Source organism: Miniopterus schreibersii, assembly GCF_964146895.1.
Source record: "Miniopterus schreibersii genome assembly, chromosome: 1".
Taxonomy (NCBI): domain Eukaryota; kingdom Metazoa; phylum Chordata; class Mammalia; order Chiroptera; family Miniopteridae; genus Miniopterus; species Miniopterus schreibersii.
Genome location: NC_138101.1, coordinates 135840732 through 135851736, shown reverse-complemented (window position 1 = coordinate 135851736; position 11005 = coordinate 135840732). Strand labels below are relative to the sequence as shown.

The window sequence follows — 11005 nt, the reverse complement described above, 5'->3', positions numbered from 1 at the left end:
GCTCTCCTTCCTGGGATCATGCAGATGCCATTCCCTTCTCCCTCACCTTCACCCTCAGGCATGTATCCCCTAACCTCTAAGGGACCCCATGAGACCTGCACCAAGGGAGCACTGGGCATCAGCATCTCATCCTGGGCTAATCCCCCAAACCTGTCTCCAAGACCCATTTTCCCCCGTTTTTCTGACTTCCCAGTGAGCCAAAGCAGCCCAACCTGGGTTCTCCTGTTGCTTCTTCTGTGCCCTTCCTTGTTTCTTTGTCCTAAGTATATTTTTGCTGCAAATTCTTGCTTTCTTTTCTACACTTTTTCTCTTGATTGAAATCTTTCCCTGAAGAAGTTAAGAACCAAGGTCTCCTTGTCTCATCAGCAACACATATGGAGAGCTGTCCCACATTCATGATCAATTCCCAAAAGCAATATTAAAGTGTTTTCTGCCATGAGTGAATAGATTCAGAGCCCTTAGTGATCCCACTTGCTCGGTGATGTCTGAATCAGCCTAAGAAGGCATCGTGGGGATTGGGAGCAGGCCTTCATTTCAGAGAGAAAGTTCAACATGCAAATACTGATGAGGCAGCTTGTGGAAAGAAGAAACCTGATACTATTATCATTTACTCTGTTAATTGAAAAACTCATCTTAGTTGTGGATGTAATACTGGACTAGGGGAGTATTGGCTGCTGGAACTGAAGGAAGAATTTACCAGAGAGAGGCAGGAGAGAATCGGTGGGCCAGAAGAGGCAGAAGACACTATGATTTTGTCAATATGTAAGCAGCAAACGGAACCAGATGTTAGACCTTGGTCCTTGAGTTCCGCTAAGAAAAAAATTCAGAGCCAAAGAACTCATACAAGCAAAACTTTATTTATAAAGTCACAGGGTAGAAGAAGTGAGTCATGGAAGAAGTGAGGCAGCTAGGCTGCATGGACTCAGGAAGCAAGTTACTGGGGCAAAACAAGGGCCCTTGGTGCTTAGGAGAAAGAAAGCAAAGATAATGCACCTGAGGGAAAGAAATGTGTGGGGCTGCTAGAGAGATAGAGACAGTGCTCCTGAGAAAAAAAAGGGGGTGGGAAAAGGAATGGGCCTGCTCCAGAGAGAGTGCTAGGTCTTTAATCTTGAGGGTTTTTATCTGTTTTCGAAAGGCAGCATTTTAGGGGAGGTCTCAGAGGAGAATATCAATAGAATATTCATCAGCTTTCCAGGTGTGTCCTTTCAGGGACGTGGTCTCTTTTGATTGGTTGGTGGGTAGGGGGTCATCAGTCATTGCTTCTGGTCCATGTCTTTGCTTCATTTGGTTTTGCAGGTTTTCTGGGTCTGGAGCTGAAATACAACTGAGGCCTAGATGTTATCTCTAGTTTGACCAAAACTCTGTCTCTGTGGTCAACAGATGGGAGGTTTTGTTCATAAGATTATTTGATACAGGTCAGAACCTCATTGTCCTGGGGGCTTAATGCTTAAGGGAGTGGTCATGCAAGGGCTTGTATAGGAGTTGTATGATGCTATTCTCTGGCCTCCTTGTTCCTCCTCTAAGGGGGTCTACCACCTGTCTAGCAGTATGCCAAGGGATGAAAGGTCAGGGGAGAATCTGAACTGCATGACTAGCGATATGCTAGGGGAGGAAAGGTCACCTTGGGGTGAAGTTCCATGCTTAATACTTGTTTTCCCAGTTTTGCCCATTGCTAGGCAGCCAGGGCTTTCTGCCCTATTAACCTTCTGTACCTGGCCTGTACTTCCTACTCTGCTCATGTCTGTCTAACTGCCTACTATATCAGGTACACTTAAAGCTGCAGGGGTAAGGAAGAGCTGGGACACTAAGATGTGTTTATCTGTGTACTGAGAATGTGGAATTATTGAAGCTTGTTTGGTTTAAAGGATCTTCTGAAAATTAACATTACTCTTCATTGGATATGATTATTTGTCTTCAAGCAGATACCCACAGTAGTATCTCCATTTTAAGGTTAATTTGCCTGGGTTAGTCTTCTGGTGATGGAGTAGGCATTTAGACAGGCATGAGCAGAGCAAGAATGAAAGCCGAGGTATAGAATGTCACCAGGGTGGAGATTCCCAGGTGCCTAGGAAGGAGCAAAACTAGAGAAAACAAGTATTATAGGCTAGGACCTTACCCCCAGGATGACCTTTCTTCCCCTAGCATATCGATAGTCATGCAGTTTAGACCCCCTGACCTTTTATATCATTGATCATGCCATTTAGACTCCCTTAGAGGAGAAACAGGGAGGTCAGAGATTAGCACCATATGACAACCATAGAAGCCCTTGCATGACCACTCCCTTAAGCATTAATCCCCCAGGACAGTGAGGTTCTGACCTGTATCAAATAATCTTATGAACAAAACCTCCAGTCTGTTGACCATAGAGACAGAGTTTTGGTCAAACTAGAGATAGCACCTAGGCCTCAGTTGTGTTTCAGCTCCAGACCCAGAAAACCTGCAAAACCAAATAAAGCAACATCAGGACCAGATGCAATGAATAATGATCCCCTACTCTAGCTCCAACCAATCAAAAAAGACCACAACCCTAAAAAGACACACTTGGAAAGCTGATGAATATTCTATTGAGATCCTCCTCTGAGACCTCTCCTAAATTTCCACCTTTAGAAAACAAATAAAAGCCCTTAAGATGAAGAATCCTACTCATGCTCTCCCTTTCTCGAGCACGCCCATGCCTTTCCCCACACTCTTCTTTCCCTTTCTTTCTCCCAAGCTCCAAAGGCCCTTCTTTTGCCTCTGTAACTTGTTTCCTAAGTCACACAGCCCAGCTGGCTCACTTCTTCTACCTCTGTGGCTTTCTAAGTAAACTTTTGCTTGTATTTGAGTTCTTGGCTCTGAATTCTTTCTTAGCTGAGCTCAAGGACTGGGGTGTAATTGTGCCATTAACATCAGGAAGGACTAGTACTCCTTTATTTGTGGGGTAGCAATAGCCTCTCCATAGAACAGAGACCTCTGATTTGTCTCCTGATGATTGTTTCTCTTCTTGATTGTGCCTGACCCCTCCAGGACAGGACTCCATCTTTCCTTTCTCAGTCTCTACCCATTCAGACCACTTTACTTCCCCACTGGCTTCCTGGCTGTGCAATTCTGAACGTGGACCAACTGCTGTCAATTATTACTTTATTCCATAGATGGAGGCCCCAGTGGTCTCATGGCCCATGTGGAAGATAATATGAGTGGAGCCATATTAAAATAGAGCCTAAGTAGCCATTTCAGAAGAACTGCCCTTATTTTTCTTTATCTTATAAGCTAGACCAAACCACCATGATTCCAAGAAGGCAGAGACTATGCTGTTTGTAAGGACTGATGAAATTGGCCTTTGCCAATGACCGAGTTGCTAACCAATAAATTAAATACAATTCTAGGTGAATCTCAAGCCGATCCATGAAGTACAAATCCAACCCTACCTCATCTAGCACCAAATAAACTCTTCTTTAATACAATTTACCTCATCTTCCTCTCTCTTTCCTATAAAACCCCAAACCCCCATAAAGGAGAAACACTATTTGGGTTTCTGCTTGAATTTGTTCTCCAGAATTGCAGTTCTTTTGGATCTTAAATGCTTAATGCTTCTCATTTTTGCTTTTTATTTTTAGATTAACACCCAGGAGGTGCAAGGAGCCAGGAGCCAGAGCTGGTGATGTGCAGATACAAATGCATCAAAACACCAAGTAAACATTCTTAGAAGCTCCACTAAAGTGTTAGCACTAGCAGAAGGAAACATGAGGAGCTTCAAGCTTGGGAAGAAGGGTGAGATAAAATTAAGAAAAATTCTGACTACAGGAAACAAATCTAGAAACCTAAAGTTTCCTCCCCCCCCCCACACACACATCCTCACTGCTGGTAAGGAGTAAGATCCTCATTACCCCAGAAATGTAGGGATTTCTGGCCCCTCTTACCTGCAGACCTTCCTCTTCATACAGAAGCCCCCAGGGCTAAGAATTCACTTTACAGAAGAAAAATAGCCACTTCCAACATTTATAAATATAGTATATAAAGACAATTACAGAATTGGTCAAACTGGTTGGAAGTAGGGAATCTCTCTCCCTATGACCTTGTCTAGAGTCAGATGCAGTGTAAACAGGGGAACAAATAAAATTACTAAGTGATGATAGAAGCTGAGCCTAGTCTTTTCAACAGCTGTAAGGAAAGTTTGCCAAGAACTGAACAGGCTCACAGGCCAAGAACTCAGGGAGAGCCGCCTTCTGTGAGAGCCACCAGTGAGCTCAGGAAGAGAGAACCACAACTCCACAGAATGTAGTGAAGCAGGGAGACTTGGGGATTTTTTTCCATGAGTAGACTCTAATGGCAGAAAGGATGACTGAGAAGCCAGGAGACCTGTGGTCTACTCCCAGCTGTGCCACTAACTAGCAGCAGCCATGAGCAAGCCACTTAACCTTTCTGAGATTCAGGTTGTGCCTCTGTAGAAAGCGGGGTTACAATAGGTCAGGGGTGGCAAATGGGTGGCATGTACATTCTTACTTCTTTCATGCCTTCCGCAGAGGCTACTGTTCAACTACTCACTGTTTAGAAGTCCTTCTACAGCAGTCTAAGCAGGCACTTCCAATTAAAGTTTGTACAAGTTGAAATCTACTTCTTTTCCTTCTAAAGTCCCTACTAGCTCCTAAATGCAGAGTTCCAATTTTCCAAGTAAGAGATGACCATTTTTCTGATTTAATAATAACTCACTCAAAAAATAAAGAAAAGAAAATTTAGGGTCATAATTTCATACACTTCTGCTCCTCCCCACCCTGAGGCTGAGCAGGGTCTTCCTTCTGTGTCAGAGATGTTAGTATTTGAACTTCTCTTTCTTTCGGTTCACCCAGCATGACAGTGTCCTCTGTAGCTCCCTTTTATCTAAAACGGCCCACACTTATTTGTACACACAGACCCAGAGAAAGGTGTTGGGACTGAAAACCTACTTTCCTAAGTGGAGGGCGAGGAAAGACCAATGAAAGAGGTTGGTCACCCCAGTCTGGTAATTAATAGAATTCACTAAGGAAAACTTACATGCAAGACACATCTTGGGTGGCTACAAGATAGAATGGGACCCCAAGGCACCTGACAGGTGCCAAAGAATTATATAGGGTAAAAGGAGTGGAGAGATAATCAGGGAAAGTACTACATGAATGCCATCAGGTACAGAAATTACTTTACATGCTTGAGCAGGCCAGGACAATGACTGTTCCAGGAAGTCGCAAGTCACAGGAGACAGGGGAGGGGTCCTGATTTATGTCAGAATGAACATCAATTATGATCAGACAATCTCTTAGGGGGTTTATGGGAAGCAATCTCTGTTCTGGCTGGGGTCCAGCTCACGGGACAGGGATCACATCATGGAATAGTCTTTCCTCCACAACACTTAAAAATTTATGTTTGGCATCAAGGAATCTTCCTGAAAAGGAATTATCTCTAAAAGCCAAGAGTCAGAAGAGAAGGCATTTAATGATTCTATTCGCTGCTCACCAAAGTTAACCAGATTTACAGCTCTTACCCTCTGGTAGGACAGCAATCGCATTAACATAACCTGAATGGAGACAGCTTCAGGAATCCAGGTGGTTGCAACTGAGTTTTATTGAAAGAAGCAGTAAAGTGGTTAACATGGGCCCACCTCACAACCCACTCCTCACCCCTCAGACCATGCAGGGGCAAGTCTCAGGCCAGGGAAGCATGTTTGGGTTGGATAGGAGCCCTCACTTGAGTTATTTCCCTTAGTGCTAGGATGGAAGGGGAGAGGCAGATGGCGTGATGAGGCGGGGCAGCTCACTGCTCTGGTCTCAGGTGGAGGCCTCTACTGAAGCGTCAAAGTGGACCGGCACGTAGGGGTTTCCCTCACAGGCCACGATGATGTGCCTCTCTTTCTGGCTGGTCCGGTATGCACAATTGGGGTACTTGGAGCCATTCGTCAGGCGACAGTCCGTGATCCTCATGCTGGAACTGCTCTTGTGGCAGTTGGGCTGTCCATTCTTGCAGGTAATGTTTTGCTGGAAGCAAACTGCCTGGACATCTACTAGAGGCTCGTGCACAAAGGTGTTCACCGGCTTGCACCGTCCTTCTGTCATATTCCGGCGCCTCATCATTTGGTTGCAGTAGTTGGAGTTGTTGCTGGGGTGGTTGTCTGGATCCATGTGCTGCCGCTGGAACTTCATGGCCCGCGATTCCTTGCCCAGGGAAGGCTGGACCCACCCCAGCACCAACATTACCAGGACTAGCATCTGGAACAGGATGAGGGACTTCTCCTGAGCCATGGTGGCCTCAGTCCCCTGGAGGAGCCTAGCCAGCAAAGGGGGAGAGGAGGGAAGGCATCACTTCAGAAAGAGAACCCCAGCTCCCACCTGTGCCCTCCCTGTCTTACAGTCTCCCTCCAGGTCAGCCAGAAAGACATCCCTGTACCTGCAAGATTTTCCAAGTGATGAGACACTCACATGCACTCTTCCCCAAAAGCATTTGATCCCTACTAGTCAGAGGGGCAGTGCTCCCTCTAGGTGGTGACCTCCAAAATTACCTAAAATCCCTGGTGGTCCTGCTTTTGAATACTGGAAGTGGTTTTTGTATTTTGTTTTGTTTTGTTTTGTTTTGAATCTAAAATACATTTGTACTCACTGTTCTAGTGGCTCAATAGAAGATCATTTTGAATAAACCATGAGCCAAGTTGTATCCCTGTTACTACCATGACATCCAGGATCATGGCGGACAGAGCCCTGTTGTCTTACCACACAAGGGAAACTCAACCCAGTGCCTGGCACTGGCATCATAAAGGGATGCCATTGTATCCCAAAGAGAGATGCTTGCATCCCCGGATCTGGGCCTGCTCATTCTCCAGCCCTACCGGTTCTCTCCAGCCCAAATGCTCCCTCCCCTTGTCAACTCTGCCCCCGGCTACGTTTGCCTAGCCCAAGCTTTCCTGGTGTTAGTCTCTCCCACCCTGCCTCCCCCTTCTCCAAATCTCAAGCAGAAGCAGCTCCTGAAACCACTTCTTGGGCCGCTTACCTGGGTCTCTAGCTTGGATTCCAGGTGAGAGCAAGTGGAAGGCCAGTTCCAGCAGTCACTGGATCCCTGGGGTGTGGAGTTTATGTAGATTACAAAGGGGCTTGGCTTCCGAGATGAGAAGGGTGGGAGGAGCATCTTGGTTTCAGTCCAGAGGAAAATGAGGGCATTGTGAGGAAGGAGTGCAGAATTGCCCAGGCTGCCTTCTTTTCAGGGTTGCTGGGGAGAGAGTCTTTGCCTACAGGAGCCTTTCTTGCCATGTGAATCTCATGCCTACTGGTTCACAGGACCAGCAGAGAAAGCCACTATGGCACTGATGCTCAATCCCCAACAAAGTCTTTGTTATCTCCGTGGGGGGCATTTCAACAAATAGCCCTTGGAAGTTAGCAAAAGGCACATAATATGTAATCAAGGGAGAGGGAGGGAAAGGGAGGTCCTCTCTCTCCCCAGGAATCCTGGAGTGGCTCTGAAGGGAATTCTTTATCTCCTAACAGTAGTTCCCCTGGGGGGAGTGGGGAGAGGTATCCAGCTGTTTCTAGCTAGAAGGCTCCCCAGATCTGGAGGAGCAGAGAATGCCAGAACAGTTTGGGTGAAAAGGAAGCTCTGCATGACCTCACCCAGTTCTTGTCACTTCAACACTCCTAAGGTGTGTGAGTTTTTATCTACAGTGGCCATTCATCCTATAGGTAGGAGTTGAGTAAAAAAAATAAAGATAAATCAAAACCCAATATCCCTTTTGGAGAAAAAAGTAGAGAACATCAAGTTTCTTAGCAACAGAATTCCCTCCTAGAAAGAGATCCCTTTTTGCTGGCTGACAATTTTGATACCACATGAGTGAGAAATATCAAAATTCCCTTCGTGCTCTAGATTTATTATGTTTTTCTAGTAAAATTATTTTAATTATAATATCAATCTCCAACAGCTTGAAATAAAAATGTCCATGGTTTTACATTGAACTGTATCTCACTTTCTTTTAGAATGTCCTGTTTTTCATTAAAATAATTTTTAAACCATCAATGTGTTCCACTTTCTGTTTAACACTCAGATGTGGGTTTTTGGAGAGGCCACAGGTCACCAGCTTCATGAAGTGGTGAACTGGCCTTTGTTTTGGAAAATCCTGCAGGCATTTATCCAGAAATATATGATCATAAAATTCTGAACCATCACCAGAACCTGTTTCATTGTTAATTGGGAACTCCCACAGTCTCCCCTCTTCTGTCCACTGGATCATCTCTTCAAAACCATTCTGAAAGGGCTGTTCATTTACTGCAGCTCACTGCTTAGAAATTCCACATCCCAAAGTGAAGGTGCTGTTTCTGTTTCAGGTGCCTCTTCAGTAACTGCCCTAACATCAAAAACATTAAGTTTCTTCCCCTTGAATGTAGTTTTCCTAAAATCGCTGACAGACTCACTGGCTCTGAACTCCAGCCCTGAGGCAGCAGCCACAAGCACCAGGGACATGCGGGGAGGAGCTGGCTTCAGGGTGAGGGCTGTCCATGCTCTGGATTTAGATGGTCTCCATCCAAATTCTAGTTTAGCACCTTAAGAGCTGGGCAAGTTACAGAACTTGATTTATTTCCCTGCTCCTCAGTTTCCTGGTCTCTGAAATGGGGATAATGATATGTACTTTTTAGATTTGTTATTAGAATGAAATATGGTTAGATGTGCAAAGTGCTTCAAGTAATACTTAGAAAGCATCCATAAATGGTAGGTCAGTGATTGTTCATAGGGAATGGTGTTGAGATTCCCCAAAAAGAAACTGTTTAAGTAACACTGGATGATCCCTGAATTGCTTTTAGGAGGGGTGGGAGGAGGTTGGGGGTGTGTGTGTGTGTGTGTGTGTGTGTGTGTGTGTGTCAAGTAACAGCCAGGTCTTGGTTTTACTAAAACCCTGAGCTTAAAATAGGCAGTTTTGAAATCCTGGGGAGGGAAGGAAAGGGGTAGAGGAGAGAAGAAAGGGACCTTGGTAGGAAGAACAAATTTTTTTTTTAAATGAAATTTTAAAATTGTTTTGTCCCATGATATCCAAGAAATCTCTTGTCAAGTCAATGTTACTTGCTAATGTGTATGAGTCTGGAGAAGCATTGGGGCTAAGGAAGCCATGGCATGATATGAGCTTTTAGTTTCATGTTTCTGTAGTTCACCCACCACCTCACCCTCCACCTATGTCTTTTTTGTTTTCTGGGGTTTTTTTTGTTTTTGTCTCTTAGTCCTTAGTTAGTACTCATCATCTTGAGCAGAGGAAAATTTTTCCTACCCATTTAGGTTCCTTTTTGAGAGCCTGCAAATTAATTGACAAAAGTCAGAATAACAGGAGAGACTAGACAAAGTTTATCACATGTGCACATGAAGAAGCACAAGAGGGTGGAGTGAGGATAAACTTGAGTGTTCAAGTCAGGTCTCCAAGACCACAGGACATTATGAAGCCACATCAGTGGCTGGCCTGACCCCAGGGGCACTTGACAAAGTGAAGGGAAGTACAGTTTTACCCCCTCAACAGTTGCCTGGAAACTAATTTCTGAAATCCTCCTAGGGCCAAAGGCAACCCAGGAAGATTAGAACTACAGGGCCCCTGTGGGCCCCAAGAAGCCTCCTTAGAGATAGGCTGTGTGTCAAGGGCCACCCACGCCTCTCATCCCTCCCACACTTTTCTCTCAAGTAGCATGCCTGCTCCTCTCCCAAGTTATGCACAGTTTTCCTGACTCCTCTTCAGGAGTGAGGCTCTGGACTCTCTGGAGACAAAGGTCCATATGGATATAGTAACTTGGGAGACTTTATGATCCTATGACACTAAAGAGTCTCTTAGGGGACAAACAGCATGTCCCCTCAAGCCTGTGACAAAGCTATGCACTTATAAGCTTCAATCGAGAAACCCCTTCCCCAGTGAAACATTGTACAATCTTTTCCCAATTTCAGCCCCATCCCCACACCCCAACATTTCATCTCACATGACAATGACAAAAGGGCAAAACACTTTCAAGGCTGTGCAGGTTATCATTCCTGTTGATGATTCCCACTTATAAGACTTTTCATTTCTCTTTCTAAGCCCATTTCACTCTCATACATCCAACAGTGTGAACTGGGAAAGAAAGGGGTTCCAACATCTGAGCCCTTGTTTGAGGCCAACCAGGTACAGGTTGCACTTTCCCAGAGGGCAGTTCTGAGCTGTGTGTGAGCCCACCAGGTGCAGTCAATAGCCTGGTCTCTAGAGCACACAGAGAAGGGCCCCAGTCTCCCCGCCACCCCCCCCCCCCCAGCCACCCAACACTATCAGTTTTCCTCAACCCCAAGGACAGAATACATCCTCTCTATGTCCTTTCCCATACTGGGTGCCAGCCCTGGGTCTTTTTTTTTTTTTAAAGATGAGCTTTATTTAAAGAAAAAGATAATAATACTTTTTTATTGATTTTTTTAGAGAAGGGAGAGGGGTAGAGAGAGAGAAATATTGATGAGAAACATCATCAATCAGCTGCCTTCTGCATGCCCCTTACTGGGGATCAAGCCCACAACCCCAGCATGTACCCTAACGGGGAATCAAACTGGTGATCTCTTGGTTCCTGGGTCAACGCTCAACCACTGAGTCACACTGGCCAGGCAGCCCTGGGTCTTCTTAACAGAGGTCAGATATTGCTCAGAGTGTCTGAGGAAAGACAGAGACTTGGGAGAAAACCTAATTACCTTTCACCCTAGGTGGTTCAGTGGTCTCCTTGGTTCCACCCATTTTAGGAGAGTCTCCCCTGCCTTTCCCTTGTAGGGCAAGCACCAGTGCCTCTATGCTTTATATAAGGGTAGTCTACTTGTGCCAGCTCTTCTGATAGCTTATCACAGTGACATTAATTATTGACCTGGACTGCTGTGTGAAAGAAAACAGCTGATAGCTGTGGCTGGTGGTTTTGTTGGTTGGGGCATCATCCCATACACCAAAAGGTTGAGGGTTCTACTACTGGTCAGGGTGCCAGAGCCCGCCGGCAGAGTTGAACGGTCCTGAGAGTAGGGGTGAGGATGGAGAAAAGACAGA

General features: G+C 45.4%; 1 protein-coding gene across 2 annotated transcripts; it reads right to left on the bottom strand.

The window, feature by feature from the left end:
• Positions 1-5544: 5544 nt before the first annotated feature.
• Positions 5545-7319, bottom strand: RNASE1 (ribonuclease A family member 1, pancreatic). Of its 2 annotated transcripts, none has more exons than XM_081145256.1 (2): positions 6991-7319; positions 5545-6273 (listed from the first exon to the last, which is right to left on the bottom strand). In XM_081145256.1, exon 2 carries the CDS (start codon positions 6246-6248, stop codon positions 5778-5780), a length of 471 nt encoding a protein of 156 aa, XP_081001382.1. In that variant the 5' UTR covers positions 6249-6273; positions 6991-7319; the 3' UTR covers positions 5545-5777. The 2 variants fall into 2 exon arrangements, with proteins under 2 accessions (XP_081001382.1, XP_081001383.1); XM_081145257.1 differs by lacking the exon at positions 6991-7319 and adding an exon at positions 6394-6450.
• Positions 7320-11005: the final 3686 nt, after the last annotated feature.

Excerpts from the sequence above, each read along its gene's own strand:
- RNASE1 (XM_081145256.1), bottom strand. The coding sequence starts at position 6,248 with ATGGCTCAGGAGAAGTCCCTCATCCTGTTCCAGATGCTAGTCCTGGTA.